A 22,378-nucleotide genomic window follows, 5' to 3' on the forward strand; every position below is an offset into this window, starting at 1 on the left:
GCCTAATGACTTGTAACCTTTATGTTTAGTGAATTACAGGCATTGGTGTCTCTATAGTCTGTTGCTCTTTATGGCGCAGACACGATGGGCTGAATGGCGCCCTTCTGTGCCGTAATTTTTCTATGGTACTTTCCCTAGCCTTTTAGGGAAGGTTCCCAGCGTGCTGGCTTCCTTCTACTTTGACATGATTATGGTGCAGGTAAGGTATGAAAAGTGCAGTGGCCAAGATACTGCTGCTTCCTGGTGACATTTATATAGCATTTTCTGGAGGGATGAGAGGTAACTGCAGGCAGGAGTGGACACAGAGTGATGGAATCAGTCAGAAGAATTAATGCAGTTTATTTGTGTTATTAGCCTGCTTAGTTACACAAATTAGCACTGCTGATGGTAGAAAATGTAGATTTAGAGGTTAAACTTGTGATCTCAACAAAAAATTACATTTTTTCTTCCCTTTTCACTGCCCAACAAGAAAGAACTTTCAACTGTCTGAGCCAGAGGCAGATTTAATCAGTCACAGTGCGACAGTGTCTTAAAATCCACTTGCTGTCTCTTTATTTGTACCTTGTCCTCTCTCCATTAACCAACCTTAGGGGTTGCATCCTGTCTCTTAAACTGGGTTGTTCTGTTGACACAATTCATGAGAAAGGCATCTGTTTATGTGCTCCAAAACTGAATCTGTAACTTAAGCAAACCTCATTTCACCCACTTCTGTCTTATTGTTCAAGGTTGGATGGAACTCCCAGCCAACTCGAGCTGTGATATTTGAGGACTGTGTTGTTCCCATCAGTAACTTAATTGGAAAAGAAGGTGATGGATTTTCCATAGCAATGAATGGACTAAACGGAGGAAGAATTAACATTGGTAAGAAAACTTGGGGCACTATTAAAGAAATAAAGAGCCTTTTGGGGTTTTGCTGGACAGCGTCTCTTCTCCTATGTAAGGCCTTGTTTTGACGAATATGTCCGTTCTTTAACTTCCTTCAACAGTTCTTCTCGCTGGCAGGCCTACAGAAATATTTTCTGGTGCAGTTAATGAATTTCATAGATTAATAGAATCGATGAAGGAGGGAGGACATTCAGCCTATCGTGCATCTGCTGGATCTTTGACAGAGCTATCCAGTTAGTCCCACTCCTCAGCTCGTGCCTCTTAACCCTTCAGTTTTCTCCCTTTCAAGTATTTATCCAATTCCCTTTTGAAAGTTACAATTCAATCTGCTTTCACTGCCCTCTCAGGCTTTATTTCATTTATTATAGAAGTAAAGGAGTATTTCTAGTAGTTTCTCTTGCAGAAAGTTTTGTAGGTTCTGAATTTTTAAAAAAGGACCTTAGAGAGGTATATGACATACAGTAATGTTTACTGGATAGAAGATGAATAAGTGCCATCAAGTAGACACACAAACTCAATTTCACGTGAGAAGCACCAGGGTCTGGGTGGCAGAGGCAAGTCCCAGGTTAGTGCAGACAGTATGGTGGGTGTACTCCTACTACAGCTCACCTTTGTGCTGAGTTAGTGAGCAGGGCTACAAGGCCAAGCTACAATTTGATGTGCACTTGCAGCTAGTGCTGGGGCCATGACCTGACACTCCAGTAGTGATGAGCCCAGAACCAAGGTCCCTTTTATTTACTTCATGAGATGTGGGCATCGCTGGCAAGGCCAGCATTTGTTGCCCATCCCTAATTGCCCATGAGAAAGTAGTGGTGAGCTGCCTTCTTGAACCACAGCAGTCCATCTGGTGTGGGTACATGCACAGTGCTGTTAGGGAGGGAGTTCCAGGATTTTGATGCAGCAACAGTGAAGGGACGGCGATATATTTCCAAGTCAGGGTGATGTGTGACTTGGAGCGGAACTTGCAGATGGTGGTTTTTCAATGTGCCTGCTGCCCTTGCCCTTCTAAGTGGAAATGGTTGTAGATTTGGAAGGTACTGTCGAAGAAGGCGTGTGAGTTGCTGCAGTGCATCTTATATATGGTACACACTGCTGCCACTGTGTGCTGGTGGCGGAGGGAGTGAATGTTTGAGGTGTGGATGGGGTACCAATCAAAAGGACTGCTTTCTCCTGGGTGGTGTCAAGCTTCCTGAGTGTTGTTAGAGCCGCACTCATCCAGGCAAGTGGAGAGTATTTTATCACTCTCCTGACTTGTCCTTTATTGATGGTGGACAGGCTTTGGGGAGTCAGGAGGTGGGTTACAGAATCACAGAATTGTTAGAGCACAGAAGGAGGTCATTCGGCCTGTCGTGCCTGCACCAGCTCTCCGAATGAGTAATTCACTCAGTGTTACTCCCCCGCCTTCTCTCTGTAACTCTGCACATTCTTCCTTTTCATATAACAGTCTAATTCCCTTTTGAATGCTTCAGTTCAACCTCCTCCACCACACTCTCAGGCAGTACATTCCAGACCTTAACCACTTGCTACATGAAAACGTTTTTCCTCATGTCGCTTTTGCTTCTTTTACCAATTACTTTAAATCTGTCTGTCTTGTTCTTGATCCTTTCACAAGTGGGAACAGTTTCTCCCTATCCACTCTGTCCAGACCCCTCATAATTTTGAATACCTCTACCAAATCTCATCTCAGCCTTCTTTTCTCCAAGGAAAACAGTCCTAACTTCTCCAATCTATCTTCGTAACTGAAGTTCCTCATCTCTGGAACCATTCTCGTGAATCTTTTCTGCACTTTCTCCAATGCCTTCAGATCTTTCCTAATTGGAATTGGACGCAGTACTCCAGCTGAGGCCGAACTAGTTTCTTGTACCAGTCCACCATAATCCACTCACTCTTGTACTCTATGCCCCTGTTAATAAAGCCCAGGATACAGTATGCTTCAATAACCACTCTCTCAGCCTGTCCTTCAATGACTAATGTACATAGACACCCAGGTTCCTCTGCTCCTGCACCCTCTTTAGAATTCTCTCCATGTTCTTTCAACCAGAATGATTCACTTCACATTTCTCTGCATTGAACTTCATCTGCCACCTGTCTGCCCATTCCATCAACTTGTCTATGTTCTTTTGAAGTTCTACTCTATCCTCCTCACAGTTCACAATGCTTCCAAGTTTCGTTTCATTCACGAACTTTGATATTGTGCCCTGTACACCAAAGTCTAGGTCATTAATATATATCAATAAAAGCAAGGGTCCCAACACTGACCCCTGGGTAACTCCACTCCAAACCTTCCTCCAGCCCGAAAAACATCCATAAACCATTACTGTTTGTTTCCTGTCACTCAGACAATTTTGTATCCATGTTGCTACTGCCCCCTTTATTCCATGAGCTATAACTTTGCTCACAAGTCTGTTGTGTGGCACTGTATCAAAAGCCTTTTGGAAGTCCCATGTACACCACATCAACAGCATTGCCCTCATCAACCCATTCTGTTACCTCTTCAAAAAACTCCAGCAAGTTAGTTAAACATGATTTTCCCTTAAGAGATCCATGCTGGGTTTCTTTAATTTACCCACATTTGTCCACGTGACTATTAATTTTGTCCAAAATTATTGTTTGTAGAATTTTCCCACCACAGAAGTTAAACTGACTGGCCTGCAATTGCTGGGCTTATCTTTACACACTTTTTTGAAGAAGGGTGTAACATTTGCATTCTCCAATCCTGTGGCATCACACCCAAGACTAAGGAAGACTGAAAGATTATGGCCAGTGCCTCTACAATTTCCACTCTATTCCCTCAGTATCCTTGGATACATCTCATCCGGTCCTGGTGCCTTATCCAATACATCCTCCTTATCAATTTTAAATCCTTCTAGTGTCTGAATTACCTCCTCTTTCACCATTGCCTGGGTTGCATCATCTTCCTTGGTAGAGACAGATGCAAAGTAATCATTTAATACATCGCTATACGCTCTGCCTTCATGCGTAAATTCCCTTTTTGGTTCCTAATCGGCCCATTCCTTTTACCACTCTTTTAATATTTATATGTCTATAGAAAACTTTATGATTCCTTTTTATGTTCGCTACCAGTCTTTTTTCATGCTCTTTGCTTCTCTTATTTGCTTTTTCACTTCTCCTCTGAACTTTCTATTTTCAGCTTGGTTCTCGATAGTATTTTCTACCTGAAATCTGTCATATGCACACTTTTTCTTTTTTATGTTAATTTCTATCTCTACTATCATCCAGGAAGCTCTGGCTTTGTTTACCCTACCTTTCTCTTTTGAGGGAATATGCCTTGACTGTGCCGGAACTATCTCTTCTTTGAAGGTAGCCCATTGTTCAGCTACCCTTTCTCCTGCCAGCCTTTGGCTCCAATTTATTCGACCAGATCTGTCTAACCCCACTGAAGTTGGCTTTCCCCCAGTTAATTATTCTTACTCTGGTTTGTTGATTGTCATTTTCCATGGTCTGCCTAAACCTTATGATACGATGATCATTGTCCCCTAAATGTTCTCCTACTGATATTTGATCCACTTGGCCCATCTCATTCCCATTAACCAGGTCTAACAGTGCCTCCTTTCTTGTTGGACTAGAAACATACTGCTGTAGAAAATTTTCCTGAACACACGCTAGGAAGCCTTGCCCCTCACTAATATCCCAGTCTATATTTGGATAGTTTAACTTTCACATTATAACTACCCTATAATGTTTGCACCTAGAACATAAGAAATAGGAGCAGGAGTAGGCCATTCGGCCCCTCAAATCTGCCCCATCATTCACTAAGAGCATGGCTGATCTGCCCTAGACCTCAACTCCTCTTTTGTGCCAGCTCCTCATAGCCCTCAACTCCCTGATATTTCAAAAATCTATCTACCTCTTCTTTAAATACTTTCAGTGATCTAGCCTCCAGAACTCTCTGGGGTAGAGAATTCCAGACATTCACTACCCTCTGAGAGAAGAAATTCCTTCACATCTCATTTTTAAAAGAGTGTCCCCTTATTCTGTAACTGTGTCCCCTAGTTCGAGATTCCCCCACTAGTGGAAACATCTTCTCAACCCTGTCAAGCCCCCTCAGAATCTTGTACGCTTCAATAAGATCACCCCTGATTCTTCTAAACTCTAATGAATAAAGGCCTAACTTGTTTAGCTGTTCTCAATAACTCAACCCCTTCATCCCAGGAATCAACCCAGTGAATCTCTTTTGAGCTGCCTCCATCTCCAGTATATCCTTTCTTAAATACAGGGACCAAAACTGTACACAGTACTCCAGGTGCAGCCTTACCAACACCCTGTACATTTGTAACAAGGCTTCACTATTTTTAAGCTCCAACCCTCTAGCAATAAAGGCCAAAATTCCGTTTGCCTTCTTAATTACTTGCTGCACCTGCATGCTAACGTTTTGTGTTTCATGCACAAGAACACCCAGATCCCTCTGTGCTGCACCTTTTTGAAGTCTGTCTCCATTTAAATAATCGTTTGCGTTTTGATTCTTCGACCAAAGTGCATGACCTCACACTCTTACATTAAATTCCATCTGCCAGGTTTTTGCCCACTGACTCAACCTATCTATATCCCTTTGCAGATTCCTTATGTCTTCATCACAACATGCTTGCCCACCTATTTTTGTATTGTCAGCAAATTTGGATATATTGCACTCTGCCCCCTCCTCCAAGTCTTTAATATTGATAGTAAATAATTGAGGCCCTGTGACAGATCCTGTGGCACTCCATTAGTTACGTCTTTCCAACCTGAAAAAGACCCATTAATCCTGACTCTCTGTCTTCTGTGAGTTAACCAATCCTCAATCCATGCTAATACATTACCCCCAATACCGTGAGCTCCTATCTTGTGCAATAATCTTTTATGTGGCACCTTATCGGATACTTTCTGGAAATCTAAATACACTACATCTACTGGTTCCCCTTTATCAACTCTGCTTGTTATATCCTCAAAGAACTCTAGCAAATTTGTCAAACATGATTTCCCTTTCACAAAACCATGTTGACTGTGTTTGATTGCGTTAAGCTTTTCTTCCTTAATAATGGACTCCAACGAATGATGTTAGGCTGACTGGCCTATAGTTTCCTGCTTTTTGTCTCCCTCCCTTCTTGGACAGGGGCGTCACATTAGCGGTTTTCCAATTTGCTGGGATCCTCCCGGAATCCAGTGAGTTCTGGAATATTTCGACCAATGCCTCCACTATCACTGCAGCCACTTCCTTTAAAACCCTTAGATGTAGGCCATCAGTTGCTGGTGACTTGTCTGCCTTTAGTCCCATTAGTTTGTCAAATACTTTGCCCCTTGTGATAGAGACTGTTACAAGATCTTTCCTCCCATTAGCTCCTTGCTTATCTGATATCTGTGGGATGTTTATAGTGTCCTCCGATGCAAAATATTGGTTTAAATTGTCTCCCATTTCCCTGTTCCTCGTTATCAATTCTCCAGTCGCATCCTCCAAGGGTCCCATCCTCATTTAAGCTACTCTCTTTTTATATACCTGTAGAAGCTCTTGCTGTTTGTTTTTATACTTCTTGCCAATTTACTTTCATAATCAATTTTCTCCCTCTTTATTAGCTTTTTAGTCATCTGCTGCTGGTTCCTAAAAACAAATTCCCAATCCTCTGGCCTACCACTATTTTTCGCCACTTTGTATGCCTTAGTTTTTGATTGGATACTCCCCTAGACCGCCTTTGTTAACCATGGGTAGTTCATCCTTCTCATCGAGTCCTTTTTGACTGGGATAAATATTTGCTGAGCGTTATGAAATATCTGCTTAAATGTCTGCCACTGCTCATCCCATTAGTCTATTTTCCCAGCCCGCTTTAGACAGCTCTTTCTTCAGACCTCTGTAATTTCCCTCGTTTAAGTTGAGGACACTGGTTTGAGACCTGAGTTGCTCGCCCTCAAACTGAATTTGAAATTCTACCATGTTGTGATCGCTACCCCGTAGAGGATCCTTAACTACGATCTCTCTTATTAATCCTACCTCATAACACATTACTAGATGTAAAATAGCCAGTTCCCTGGTAGGTTCTGCAACGTATTGCTCTAAGTAACAATCCCTGATGCACTCTACAAATTCATCTTCCATGTTACCTCTGCCAATTTGATTTGTCCAGTCAATATGCAGATTAAAATCACCCATAACAATTGTAGCGCCCTTTTTACACACCTCTGTTATTTCCCGATTTATACTTTGTCCTACAGTGAGGCAACTCTTCAGGGGCCTATAGATGACTCCCACCCGTGACTTTTTCCCCTTACTATTCCTTATTTCCACCCAAACTGATTCCACATCACGACCTATTGCACCTATATCACTACTCACCACCACACTGATACCTTCCTTTATTAACAAAGCTACCCCACCTCATTTTCATTTTCATTTTTGCCTATTTTTCCAGAATGTTGAATACCCTTCAAAATTGAGTTCCCAGTCTTGGTCACCCTGCAACCACATCTCTGTAATAGCTATCGATTCATACTCATTAATTTCTATTTGTGATGTCAACTCATCTGTCTTGTTACAAATGCTGCGTGCATTCAGATAAAGAGCCTTAAGCTTTGACGTTTTGCCATTATTACTCATTCTGGTTCTAATTTCTGCTGCACTCTTCTGCTTATATTTTCTGCCCCTTTCTGTTATACTTTGATTACCGTCCGTCTCTTCACTACCCTAGATCTCTGCTCTCTTATTTCTTTTTGATTTTTTAAACTTCCCTTTAATTGAACCCCTCCCCCCTCTAATTAGTTTAAAGTCCTATCTACAACCCTAGTTATATGATTTGCCAGGACTCTGGTCCCAACATGGTTCAAATGGAGCCCATCCCAATGGAACAGCTCTCTCCTTGCCCAGTACAGGTGCTAGTGCCCAATGAATTGGAACCTATTTCTCCCACACCAATTTTTGAACCATGCGTTTACCTCTCTAATCTTATTTATCCTACGCCAATTTGCACCTGGCTCAGGTAGTAATCCAGAGATTATTACCTTTGTGGTTCTGCTTTTTAATTTAGCCCCGAGCTGCTCATAGTCCCTCAGCAGAACCTCTTTCCTAGTCCTACCTATGTCGTTGGTACCTACCCAACGACCTTGCAAATTTGTTCCTCTGCATCCTTCCCACTAGTTTGTGCCCTTTAGACAACACCAAGCAATGTAACTGCACCCTTTTTGTTCCTTAGCTCTAGCCAAATAGGTTCTGTCTTTGACCCCTCTGGGATATCATTTTTCTCCAGCACTGCAATGCTCTCCTTTATCAATACTGCCAGCTGTTCCCCCTTTATTCCCTTTCCTATCTTTGAAAATAGAGACATTTTGTCAAAGCTTTTCATCTTGCACTCATCAAGACAATTCGCAAGAATACCAATGTAAGGGGAGCAACAAATTTATACATATGAGAAGAGAATGCTGATTGGTTGGCAAGTGAACTCTGGTAGAGGTGTTGCCATGGAGAATGCACCTGTTTATCATGACTGGCAGTTAACTGCCAAGCTTTGTTTAAAATTTAAACCAGGCAGCTTGTCGCTGATTGGTCAAGGCATTGCCCTGAGGAATGAACCAGCGAATGGCTGTCACTTATTTTGTTTAGCTGAAACAGGGGCAATGTTTGTACATGTTCTTTCTGTCTGCAAAGAACAGGGTCCTGTGTATTAATATATGTAGCTTCCAGTACATGCAAATGCACTACACTGCAAACCCAACTGACTGTCTTAAATTGGTTGTCAGCGTAATTCTTAGCACACTGAGGATTATTTAGCAATTAATGTCCAATAGCAGAATCACCTCTAATGTTGAACACTGTGTTTTGAGTTTTGCAAGCTCGGGCTGGTTGGGTACGGTCTGTACCATTCCCGTTCCCTATACTCGCGTGTGGTACTGGGAGTAATCTGGAGATTACTACTTTTGAGGTCCCGCTTTCTAATTTCTTACCGAGCTCACTCTTTCTGCAGGACCACATCACTCTTCCCATCTATGTTGTTAATACCAATATGAACCATGACTGCTGGCTGTTCACCTTCCCTCCTCGGGGTGCTCTGCAGCCGTTCAGTGACATCCTTGACCCTGGCACCAGGGAGGCAACACACCATCCTGGATTCACATCTGTGAATCCACCCTGCTACTTCTAATCAACCCGGCTCCTACTAATGAATACCACGAGTTGACAGTAAAAGGAAAAAGAAACTCACCAACTAATCATTTACCTGCTTCCCACAGACGTCACTAGATTTTCATTAGAATGCTGTTGGTTAGCTCAGAACCCAGAGACTAGCTACTTTCACACAGACTTTTAAGCTCTCGCTGCTTTTGAGCTCTTGCTGCTTTGAGAGTCATAGAGTTTTGCAGCACAGAAATAGGCCCTTCGGTGCAACGCACCTGCGCTGACCATTAAGCACCCATCCTAACTAAACCCATTTCCCCGCACATGGCCCCTTGTATGTTATGGCGTTTCAAGTGCTCATCTAAATATTTCTTGAATGTCGTGAGTGTTCCTGCCTCTACCACCCCTTCAAGCAGTGTGTTCCAGACTCCAACCACCCTCTGGGTGAAAAAATTCTTCCTCAACTCCCCTCCAAACCTCCTACCCCTTGCCTTAAATTGATGCCCCCCAGTTATTGAGCTCTCCGCTAAGGGAAAAAGTTTCTTTCTATCTATCCTATCAATGCCCCTCATAATTTTGTATACCTCAATCAGGTCCCCCCCTCAGCCTGCTCCGCTCCAAGGAAAACAACACCAGTCTATCCAGTCTATCTTCATAACTGAAATGCTCCAGCCCAGGCAACATCCTGGTGAATCTCCTCTGCACTCTCTCCATTGCAATCACATCCTTCCTATAGTGTGGCAACCAGAACTGTACACAGTACTCCAGCTGTGGCCTAACCGGCATTTTACACAGCTCCATCATAAACTCCCTCTTCTTATATTCTATGCCTCAGCCAACAAAGGCAAGTATCCCGAATGCCTTCCTAACCACCTTATCTACCTGTGCTGCTGCCTTTAGTGATCTATGGACAAGCACCCCAAGGTCCCTCTGACCCTCTCTACTCCCTAGGGTCTTACCATCCATTGTATATTCCATTGCCTTGTTAGTCCTCCCAAAGTGCATCATCTCACACTTCTCAGGATTAAATTCCATTTGCCACAGCTCCGCCCATCTTACCAACCCATCTATATAATCCTGTAGTCTAAGGCTTTCTCCCTTGCTATTTACGACGCCACCAATTTTCGTGTCGTCTGCGAACTTAGTCTCGCCGTTTTTATGCTCTTGCCCACTTTAATGCTCTCGCCCGCTTTAATGCTTTCGCCATTTTATACTCTCGCCGTTTTTAAACTCTTGCTCTGCTCCCTGACAGATCCACCACAGAATTCCCAGCCTCTTGTAGCCACAGTATTTATGTGACTGGTCAGTGGTAACCCTCAAGAAGTTGATAGTGGGGAATTCAGTGATGGTAATGTCTTTGAATGTCAAGGGGGTGTTGGTTAGATTCTCTCTTCTTGGTGATCGTCATTGCCCGGCACTTGTGTGGCATGAATATTGCTTGCTACTTATCAGCCCAAGCCTGAATGTTGTCCAGGTCTTGCTGCAAATGGACAAAGACTGCTTCAGTTTCTGAGAAGTTAACGAATGGTGCTGGACATCGTCTGATCATCAGCAAACATCTCCACTTCTGACCTTATGATGGAGGGAAAATCATTGATGAAGCAGCTGAAGATGTTTGGGCCTAGGACATTACCCTGAGGAACTCTTGCAGCAATCTCCTGGGGCTGAGATGATTGGCCTCCAACAACCAGAACCATCTTCCTTTGTGCTTTGACCTGCCTTTTGTGGACAGGACATACCTGGGAAATTTTCCACATTGTCAGGTAGATACAAACATACATGCGAACATATGAATTAGGAGCAGGAGTAGGTCAGTCAGCCCCTCGAGCCTGCTCCACCATTCAACAAGATCATGATCTGGTTGGAACCTCAACTCCACATTCCCGCCAAACCCGGATAACCTTTCACCCACTTGCTTATCAAGAATCTATCTCCCTCTGCCTTAAAAATATTTAAAGATTCTGCTTCCATTGCCTTTTGAGGAAGAGAGTTCCAAAGACTCCCCTGGATTGGAAAATTGCCAATGTCACTCCCTTATTTAAAAAGGAAGAGATAACTTAGAAAGTTATAGGCTTATTAGTCTAATGTCTAATGTGGATAAGTTACTAGAATCTGGTATTTGAAACAGAGTATCTATGCATTGGAACAAATATGAACTGATCAGAGTGAGCCAGCATGAATTTGTAAAGGGCAAATCATGTCTAATGAGCCTAGCTGAATTTTTTGAGGTTACTAGTGTGGTAGATAAGGGTGTGTCTATGGATGTTATTTATTTGGACATCCAGAAGGCATTCGATAAGGCAATCTACTATCAGGGTTGGGAATTCTTTGGAAAGTAGGAAGCGGAGAGTAGGATTAATGGGTACGTATTCAAATTGGCGTGGTGTGACTCATGGCATCACCCAGGAATCTGTACTGGTGCCTCAACTAACCACCATTTTTCAAAGTGACTTGAATAAAAGAATAGAGAGCCCTATATCCAAGTTAGGTGGCACAGTAAATAACATAGGTGGGAGCAGAAAGTTTTTTTATTTGTTCTTGGGATGTGAACATCGCTGGCAGGGCCAGCTTTTATTGCCCATACCTAATTGCCCATGATAAGGTGGTGCTGATGCACTTTCATGAACTGCTGCAGTCCATGTGGTGTAGGTACACCCAGAGTGCTGTTAGTGAGGGTGTTCCAGGATTTTGACCCAGCAACTGTGAAAGAACAGCGATATAGTTCCAAGTCAGGATGGTGTGTGACTTAGAGGGGAACTTGCAAGTGGGTTACGGGGATTGAGAGGGGGAGTGGGACGTATGGATTGCTCTACAGAGAGCCAGCACCAACTTGAAGTGCCGAATAATCTCCTTCAGTACTGTCATAACTCTATGACTCTACCCTCTGGTAGTGTTCCCATGTATCTCCTGCCGTTATTCTTCTATGTGGTGACGGTCACAGGATTGGAAGGTGCAGTCGAAGGAGCCTCAGCAAGTTGCAGCAGTGCCTGTTGTAGATGGTACACACTGATGCCACTATGTGTCGGTGATGAAGGGAGTGAATGTTGAAGGTGGTAGATGGGGTGCTAGTCAAGCGGGCTGCTTTGTCCTGGATGCTGCCGAGCTTTTAGAATGCTGTTAGAACTGCACTCATTTTGGCAAGTGAAGAATATTCCATCACCCTCCTGACTTGTGCCTTGTAGTTGTTGTACAGGCCTTGGGGAGTCAGGAGGTGCACTACTCGCTGCAAAATTCCGAGCCTCTGACCTGCTCTTTAGCCACACTATTTATGTGGCTGGTCCAGTTCAGTTTTTGGTCAATGGTCACCCCCAGGATGTTGATGGTGGGGGATTCAACGATGGTAATGCCATTAAACATCAAGGGGGAATAGTTAGATTTTTCTTCTGGTTGAAGATGGTCATTGCCTGGCACGTGTGTGGTGCATATGTTTCTTGCCACTTATCAGCCCAAGCCTGAATGTTCGGTCTTACTACAAATGGACATGGACTGTTTCAGTATTTGAGAGTTGCGAATGGTACTGAACACTGAGCAATCATCAGCGAACATCCCTACTTCTTGTGATGAAAGGAAGGTCATTGTTGAAGCAGCTGAAGATGGTTGGGCCTAGAACGCTACCCTGAGGAACTCGTGCTGCGATGCCCTGGGGCTGAGCTGGCCTCCAAGAACCACAACCATCTTCCTTTCTGCTGGGTATGACTCCAACCAGTGGAGAGTTTCCCCCTGATTCCCATTGACTTCAAATTTGATCGGGTTTCTTGACTTGGTCAAATACTGCCTTGATGTCAAGGACAGTCAGTCTCACCTCACCTCTGAAATTCAGCTCTTTTGTCCATGTTGGGAACAAGGCTATAATGAGGTCTGGAGCTGAGTGGTCCTGGCAGAACCCAAACTGAGCACCAGTGTACAGGCTATTGCTGAATAAGTGCTGCTTGATAGCACGATCGATGGTACCTTCCATCCCTTTGCTGATGATTGAGAGTAGACTGATGGGGCAGTAATTGGCCAGATTGAATTTGTCCTGCTTTTTGTGAACTTGTGCAAAGTTAATTAGTGCTGAGCAAAACAATGACAGATGGAGTTCAGTGTGGCAAAGTGTGTGGTTAGTCAATTTGAACCTAAGAAAGATAGATCAGACTATTTTCTAAATGATAAGAAATGATGAACTGTAGAGGAGTGGAGAGGTACAACAAGTAATTACAAAGATTAATGAAATGTTGGCCTTTATCACAAAGCGGCTGGAATATAAAAGGGTAGAAGTTATGTTACAATTGTCAGCCCCTATTTAGAGTACTGCGTTCAGTTCTGTGCACTGCACCAAGGAAGGATATATTGGCCTTGGAGGGCATGCAGTGCAGAATCACCAGATTGATACCAAGGCAAACGGTTAAATAATGAGGAAAGGTTGCATGGTCTAGGCTTGTATTTTCATGAGTGTAGAAGAATAAGGGATGATCTAATTGAGATCTTTAATATATTTAAAGAATTTAATAGGTTACTTATGGAAAAACTATTTCTTCTGTTGGGGAGTCCAGGACAAGGGGACATGAACTTAAAATTAGAGCTTAGATGTCAGGGAGCACTTCTTCACACAAAGGGTAGTGGAAATCTGGAACTCTGTCACAATAAAGCTGTTGAGGCTGGAGGTCAATTAAAAATTTCAAAACTGAGCTTGATAGATTTTTGTTAGGCAAGGGTATTGAGGGATACAGAACCAAGGCAGGTAGATTGAGTTAAGATTCAGATCAGCCATGATCAATTAAATAGCAGAACAGGTTTGAAGGGCTGAATGGTCTGCTCCTGTTCCTATGTTTATAAGCCTAGTGATCCAGTCTGTGACTGATTCCTAAGCTCAATGACTGTGTTTCTTGGTACTACAGTTTTTAACTTAACATTTGCTTTTTGCTAACCCTATCGCACTTGTGATTTCTGCAGCTTCGTGCTCATTAGGTGCTGCGTATGCCTCCATTCTCTTGACTCAAGATCACCTCAAAGTGCGCAAGCAGTTCGGGGAACCTCTTGCCAACAACCAGGTGTGAAAGACCCTTTCTATAGGGGTGCACTTCTTGCAGAGTGTTTTATGCGTGAGTGTGGAGTACAATCATTTGGCAGTATTGTAAAGTTACTCTGTATGCAGTACTCCCATTGCCCACTGACACATTATCAGGTTGAAGGAGATGTTCAGAGCATGGCTTTTCAGAGAACCTGAAAGCTTGTGCTTAAGGAGATGCAAGTGTAGCTGCCACCTTAGCTCATTAGAGACCAGTGACACATTTCAAACTAAATCAACAAGAACAGTGTAGTGTTGAAGCAGAGTTTCTATTGTCCCCTACTGGCTCCCAAGTATCACCACTGGTGATTCCAAGTCACTCCAAAATAACCAAGTTAAAATTGACTGTGATAAATATGATGTGTGATCGCCCATGAAGTATCCTAATGATACGAGTTTAAAGTCAATGCAATGAAATTGGATTATTTCTGTTAAACACTGGCCGTATTATCAAACTGCTAAAATCCTAGTCTAACGTCAAAAGGGAGAGGGAGAAAATGGTAGGGTTACATTGAGTACCCCCTTGAGCCTATGTGATGGTTCAGGATGAACACACATGTTCGACAAGAGGCAGGTTGAGGGGCCTACCTCTATGCTGTACAATTCTGTGATGGGAGTTGTTAATTAGGAATGGTAGTACAGTAATAACATTATTGGACTAGTACCCCAGAGGCCTAGACTAATGCTCCACAGACATGAGTTCAGATCCCATCACAGCAGCCCATGGGAATTTAAATTCAATTAATTAGATTAATTAATGATATCTGCAATGAAACCGCCAGATTGTTGTAAAAACCCATCTGGTTCACTGATGTCTTTCAGGGTAGGAAATTGCTGTCCTTACCCTTTCTGGCCTACATGTGACTCCAGACCCACATCAGTGTGGTTGATTCTTGTCCCAGACTCCTCCATCACTATCCTTTCCCACTGGCAGGACAGACCCACCAGAGGGTGCGGCTCAGCAGTATACAGTCTGGAAGGGGTGGCCCTGGGAGTCCTCAACGTTGACTCCAGACCCGATAAAGTCTCATGGCATCAGGTCAAACGTGGGTAAGGAAACCTCTTGCTGTTTACTATTGCCATCCCTCAGCTGATGAATCAGTACTCGTCCATGTTGAACAACACTTAATAAAGGCACAGAATGTACTCTAGGTGGGGGATTGCAATGCCCATCACCAAGATTGGCTCGATAGCACCATTATTGACCCAGCTGGCCAGGTTCTGAAGGACATATCTGCCAGACTGGGCCTGTAGCAGATGGTAAGAGAACCAACATGAGGGAAAAAGCTACTTGACCTTTTCCTCACCAATCTACTTGTAACTGATGCATCTGAACATGACAGTATTGGTAGTAGTGACCACCGCACAGTCCTTGTGGAGACGAAGTCCCGACTTGGGGCTGAGGACACCCTCCATCGTATTGTGTGGCACATCCACCATGCTAAATGGGTTAGATTTAGATCAGATCTGGCAGCTCAAAGCTGGGCATCTGTGAGGCGCCGTGGGCCATCAGCAGCAGGATTGTATTCCACCATAATCTGTAACTTTATGGCCCAGCACTCTATTCTTACCAAGCCAAGGGACCAACCTGGTTCAATAAGGAGTGTAGGACAGCATGCCAGGAGCAGCATCAGGCATTCCTAAAAATGAAGTACCAACCTGATCCAGCTACAACATAGGACTACAAACATGTTAAGCAACAAAATCAGCATGTTACAAACAGAGCTAAGCAATCCCACAACCAACGGATCAAATCAAAACTCTGCAGTCCTGCCACATCCAGTCATGAATGGTAGCCGACAATTGAACAACTAATTGGAGGAGGAGGCTCCAGAAATATGGCATCAAGTCAAACATCAGCAAGGAAACCTCCTGCAGCTTACCACCAACCACCCTCTTTCAGCTGATGAATCAGTACTTCTCCATGTTGAACACCACTTGGAAGAAGCACTGAGGGTTGCCAGAGCACAGATTGTACTCTGGCTGGCGGCTTCAATGTCCATTACCAAGAGTGGCTTGGTAGCACCTCTACGGACGGAGCTGGCCAAGTCCTGAAGGACATATCTGCCAGACTGAGCCTATGGCAGGTGGTAAGGGAACCAACAAGAGGGAAAAACCTACTAGACCTTGTCCTCACCAATCTATCTGTTGCAGTTGTCCATGACAGTATTGGTAGGAGTGACCACCACACAATTCTTCTGAAAACAAAGTCCCGTCTTCACGCTGTGGTTACCCTCCAGCCTGATGTGTGGCACTATCACTGTGCTAAATAGGATAGAACAGATCTGGCAGCTCATAACTGGGCATCTGTGAGGCTCTGTGGACCATCAGCAACAGCAGAATTGTATTCAACCACAATCTGCAACCTCATGGCCCGGCACATCCCTCACTCTACCATTACCATCAAGCCAAGGGATCAATCCTGGTTCAATAAGGAGTGTAAGAGGACATGCCAGCAGCAGCACCAAACAAACTTAAAAATTAGGTGTTAACCTGGTGAAGCTACAACACAGGACTACTTGCATGCCAAACAGCGGAAGCAGCATGCAATAGACAGGGCTAAGCGATCCCACAACCAATGGATCAGATCAAAGCTCTGCAGTCCTGCCACATCCAGTCGTGAATGATGGTGCACAATTAAACAACTATTCAGAGGAGGAGGCTCCAGAAATATCCCCATCCTCACTGATGGTGGAACGCAGCACATTCGCGCAAAAGAGAAAGGTGAAGCATTTGCAGCCTGCTTCAGCCACAAGTGCCGAGTGGATGATCCATCTTGGCTTTCTCCTGAGGGCTGCAGCATCACAGATGCCAGTCTTCCGTCAATTTGATTCACTCCATGTGATATCAAGATACGGCTGTGCGCACTGGACACACAAAAGCTATGGGCCCAATAACATCCCGGCTGTAGCTGCACCCTAACCAAGCTGTTCCAGTACAGCTACAGCACTGATATCTACCCGACAATGTGGAAAATTGCCCAGTTATGTCCTGTCCACAAAAAACACAACAAATCCAATCCAGCCAATTACCGCCCCATCAGTTGATTCTCAATCATTAGCAAAGTGATGGAAAATGTCATAGCCAGTGCTGTCATATTCAGCAATAACCTGCTCACCAACGCTCAGTTTGGGTTCCACCTTAGTCCAAACATGGAGAAAAGAGCTGAATTCCAGAGGTGAGAGTGACTGCCCTTGACATCAAGGCAGCATTTGACCAAGCGTGGAATCCAGGTGCCCTAGTAAAATTGAAGTCAATGGGAATCAAGAGGAAACTTTCCAGTGGTTGAGTCATGCATTGCAGAAAAGAAGATGGTTGTGGTTCTTGGAGGCCAATCATCTCAGCCCTAGGACATTGCTGCAGGAGTTCCTCAGGGCTGTGTCCGAGGCCCAGCTATCATCAGCTGCTTCATCAATGATCGTCCCTCCATCATAAGGTCAGAAGTAGGGATGTTTGCTGTTGATTGCACAGTGTTTAGTCTCATTTGTAGCTCCTCAGATAATGAAGCAGTCTATGCCTACCTGCAACAAGACCTGGACATCATTCAGGCTAGGGCTGATAAAACCCTAAGTAACACTTGCACCATGAAAGTGCCAGGCAATGCTCATCTCTAACAAGAGAAAATCTATCCATTTGCCCTTGGTGTTCAGTGACATTAATATTGCTGAGTTCCCCACCATCAACATCCTGGGGGTTATCAATGACCAGAAACTTAACTGGTCCAGCCACATAACATAAGAAATAGGAGCAGACTTAGGTCATTCAGTCCCTCGAGCCTGCTGCACCATTCAATAAGATCATGGCTGATCTGATTGTGGCCTTAACTCCACTTTCCTGCCTGTAACCCATAACCCTTGATTCGCTTGTCAATCAAAAATCTGTCCAACTCAGCCTTGCTGGGGAAGAGAATTCCAAACACAAACGACCCTCAGAGAAGAAATTGCTCCTCATCTCCGTCTTAAATAGGAGACCCCTTAATTTGAAACAGTGATTCTCCCCCCCACCCCCCAGTTCTTGATTCCCCCACGAAGGGAAACATCCCCTCAGCATCTACCCTGTCAAGCCCGCTCAGAATTTTATATGTTTAGTAAGAGCACCTCTCAATCTTCTAAACTCCAATGAGTGTAGGCCCAACCGTTCCTCATCCCAAGAATCACCCTAGTGAACCTTCTCTGAACTGCCATCAGTGCAAATATGTTGCTGCTTAAATAAGTGACCAAAACTGAACATAGGAAGATAGGAACAGGAGTAGGCCATTCAGCCCCTCGAGCCTGTCCTGCCATTCAGTGAGATCATGGCTGATCCACGGCCTAACTCCATATACCTGCCTTCGTACACAGCACTCTAGGTGTAGTCCCACTAATACCCTGTACAGTTGTAGCAAGACTTCCCTACTTTCATATTCCATCCCCCTTGCTATAAAGGCTAACATTCCATTTGCCTTCCTAATTACTTGCTGTACCTGCATGCTGACTTTTCTGATTCATTTACAAGTACACCCAGATCCCTCTGTACGGCAGCATTCTGCAGTTTCTCTGCATTTAAATAATCTGTTTTTCTGTTCTGCCTGCCAAAGTGAACAACCTCACATTTTTCCACATTATACTCCATCTGCCAATTTTTTGCCCACTCACTTAACCTATCTATATCCCTTTGCAGACTCTTTGTATCCTCTTCACAACTTGCTTTCCTACCTACCTTTGTGTTGTCGGCAACTTTGGCTACAATACAGTCTATCCCTTCATCCAAGTCATTAATATAGATAGCAAAGAGTTGAGCCCCCAGCACCGATCCCTGTGGCATTCCACTAGTTACAGTTTGCCATCCTGAAAATGACCTATTTATCCTGACTCTCTGTTTTCTGTTAGTTTGCCAATCCCCTATCTTTGCTAATATATCACCTCCAACGCCATGAGCTGTTATCTTGTGTGGTAACCTTTTCTGTGGCACCTTATCAAATTCCTTTTGGAAATCCAAATGCATCTACTGGTTCCCCTTTATCCACCCTGCTTGTTACATCCTCAAGAATGCTAATAAATTTGTCAAACACTATTTCACTTTCACAAAACCATGTTGGCTCTGCCTGATTGTAATGTGATTTTCTAGATGTCCTGCGACCACCTCTTTAATAATGGATTCTAGCATTTTCCCAATGCCAGGCATTGGACTAACTGGCCTATAGTTTCCTGCTTTCTGTCTCCCTCCTTTCTGGAACCAAGGTGTTGCATTTGTGGTTTTCCAATCCGCTGGGACCTTTCCAGAATCTAGGGAAGTTTGGAAGATTACAACCAATGCATCCACTATCTCTGGAGCCATGTCTTTTAAGACCCTTGGATGCAGGCCATCAGGTCCAGGGGACTTGTCAGCCTTTAGTCCCATTACTTTTTCTCCAGTGATAGTGATTGTTTTAAGTTCCTCCCTTTTGTCTCCTGATTTTCTACTATTCTTGGGATGCCTTTTGCATCTACTACCATGAAGACGGATACAAAATACTTGTTCAAAGCCTTTGCCGTTTCTTCGTTTCCCACTAATTCCCCAGTCTCACCCTCTAAGGGACCAATGCTCACTTTAGCTACTCTTTTCCTTTTTATATATTGTTAGAAACTTTTAATGTCTGCTTTTATATTTCTTGCAAGTTCTTTCTCATACTCCAATTTCTCGCTTTTTTAGTCATCCTTTGTTGGTTTCTAAAGTTTTCCCAATCTACTGGCCTACCACTAATCTTCACAGCATTGTACGTCTTTTCTTTCAATTGATACCACCCTTAACCTCCTTAGTTAGCCATGGATGGCGCATCCTTCTGGTAGAGCCTTTCTTCCTCAATGGAATATATCTTAGTTGGGGTTATGAAATAGCTCCTTAAGTGTCTGTCATTGCTGCTCTACCGTCATACCTTTTAACCTATTTTTCCAGTCCACTTTAGCCAACTCTGTCTTCATACCCTTGTTTTATTTATGTTTAAGACACTAGATATGGGCCCACATTTCTCACCCTCAAACTGAATGTGAAATTCTATCATGTTATGATCATTCTTGCCTAGAGGATCCTTTACTGTGAGGTCTTTAATTAATTCTCTCTCATTACATGTTACCAGGTCCAAAATAGCCTTGTCCCTGGTAGGTTCTAGAACATATTGTCAAAGAAACTGTCCAGAATACACTCTATGAACTCACCCTCCAGGTTACCTTTGCCAATTTGATTTGTCCAATTGATGTGAAGATTAAAATCACCCATGATTATTGCCATACCTTTCTTGCAAGCCCCCATTATTTCTTGATGTATACCCTGTCCTACTTTGTAGCTACTATTAGGGGCCTGATAAACTACTCCCACCAGTGACTTCTTTCCTTTACTGTTTCTTATCTCTACCCAAACTGATTCTACATCTTGATCTTCTGAACCAAGATCCTTTTTCACTATTATACTGATTGTATCCTTTACTAACAGAGCTACCCCACCTCCTTTTCGTTTTCCTCCTGTCCTTCCGAAATGTCAAATACCCTTGAATATTCAGGTCCCAGCCTTGGTCACCTTGCAACCATGTCTCTGTAATGGCTATCATATACTCATTATTTCTATTTGTGCTAACAATTCATCCATATTGTTACAAATGTTATGTGTATTCAGATAAAAAGACTTTAATTCTGTCTTCTTATCTTCCTGCCTACTCTGACTTTATTTAAATAAATTCTGTGACTACAGGAGCAAGCTGGGAATCCTGTTGCGAGTACTCACCTCCTGACTCCCCAAAGCCTGCCCGCCATTTACAATGCACAAGTCAGGAGCCTTATGGAATACTCTCCACTTGCCTGGATCAGTGCAGCTCCAACAACACTCAAGAAGCTTGACACCATCCAGGACAAAGCAGCCTGATCGGCACCCCATCCACTAGCTTAAACATTCACTCTCTTCACCACCGCCACAGAGTGGCAACAGTGTGTACCATTTGCAAGATGCACTGCGGAAACTAGCCAAGCGTCCTTTGACAGCACCTTCCAAACCCACGACCTCTACCAGCTAGAAGAACAAGGGCAGCAGGCACATGGGAATACTAGCGCCTGCCTGCAAGTTCCCCTCCAAGTCACACACCATCCTGACTTGGAAATATATCGCCATTTCTGAGCTGTCACTGGGTCAAAATCCTGGAACCTCCGTCCTAACCGTTGAGGGGGTTGGCTTATGAGGAGAGACTGAGTAGATTGGGATTATATTCATTGGAGTTCAGAAGAATGAGGGGGGATCTTATAGAAACATATAAAATCATGAAGGGAATAGATAAGATACAAGTAGAGAGGATGTTTCCACTGGCAGGTGAAGCTAGGACAAGAGAGCATAGCCTCAAGATTAGAGGGAGCAGATTTAGGACTGAATTAAGAAGGAACTTCTTCACCCAGAGGGTTGTTAATCTATGGAATTCCTTGCCCAGTGAAGTAGTTGACGCTTCTTCAGTAAACGTCTTTCAAGCTAAGGTAGATATCTTTTTGAACAATAAAGGAATTAAGGGATACTGTGGGAGCGCGGGTAAGTGGATCTGAGTCCACGAAAAGATCAGCCATGATCTTATTGAATGGCGGAGCAGGCTCAAGGGGCCGGACGGCCTACTCCTGCTCCTAGTTCTTATGATTTTGGGTGTACCTACACCATGTAGATTGCAGTGGTTCTAGATGGCCGCTCACTACCATCTTCTCAAGGGCCATTAGGAATGGGCAATAAATTCTAGCCTTGCCAGCAATGCCCACATCCCATGAATAAATAAATTAAAAAATCCACAGTGGATTACAGTTAATAGAGTCACCTGGTCTGGATGGGATGCGTGCTAGGTTGTTGAGGGAAGTAAAGGTGGAGATAGCAGAGGTTCTGGCCGCAAATTGTCAATCCTCCTTAGGAAAGATAGTAGAGTAAAAGCAGTGCCAGAGGATTGAGTATTGCAAATGTTCTGACCCATTCAAAAATAAAAAGGGGAGAGGGTCAAACCTGGCAAATACAGGCCAGTCAGCCTAACATCAGTGATGGGGAAACTTTTAGAGAAAATAATCTCTGACAAAATTCATTGACATATTGTTAAAAGCAAATTGTGTTTGACTAACTTGATTGAATTCTTTGGTGAAGTAACAGAGAGGGTTGATGAAGGTAGTGCAATTGAAGTTGTGCATATTGACTCTCAAAAGGCATTTGATAAAAGTACCACACAATAAATTTTTCAGCAAAACTGAACCCATCAGATTAAAGGGGCAGTTACAGTGTGGATATGAAATTATCTAGGTATAGGATGCAGAAACTAGTGATGAACGGTTGTTTTTCAGACTGGACAGAAGTGTGTAGTGGTGTTCCCCATGGGTCAGTATTGGGACCAC

General features: G+C 43.7%; 1 protein-coding gene across 3 annotated transcripts in view; it reads left to right on the forward strand.

Annotated features, from left to right (window-relative positions):
• The window catches only part of acad8 (acyl-CoA dehydrogenase family, member 8), a 93,874-nt gene that overhangs the window by 55,305 nt on the left and 16,191 nt on the right, over window positions 1–22,378 (forward strand). For all 3 annotated transcript variants that reach the window (XM_068053759.1, XM_068053758.1, XM_068053757.1), the window contains 2 exons: window positions 726–861; window positions 13,910–14,007. In XM_068053759.1, the coding sequence (XP_067909860.1) occupies window positions 726–861; window positions 13,910–14,007 (234 nt within the window). The remainder of the gene's footprint in view (window positions 1–725; window positions 862–13,909; window positions 14,008–22,378) is intronic.

The sequence above is a fragment of the Heterodontus francisci genome, chromosome 22 (assembly GCF_036365525.1).
Source record: "Heterodontus francisci isolate sHetFra1 chromosome 22, sHetFra1.hap1, whole genome shotgun sequence".
Lineage (NCBI taxonomy): Eukaryota > Metazoa > Chordata > Chondrichthyes > Heterodontiformes > Heterodontidae > Heterodontus > Heterodontus francisci.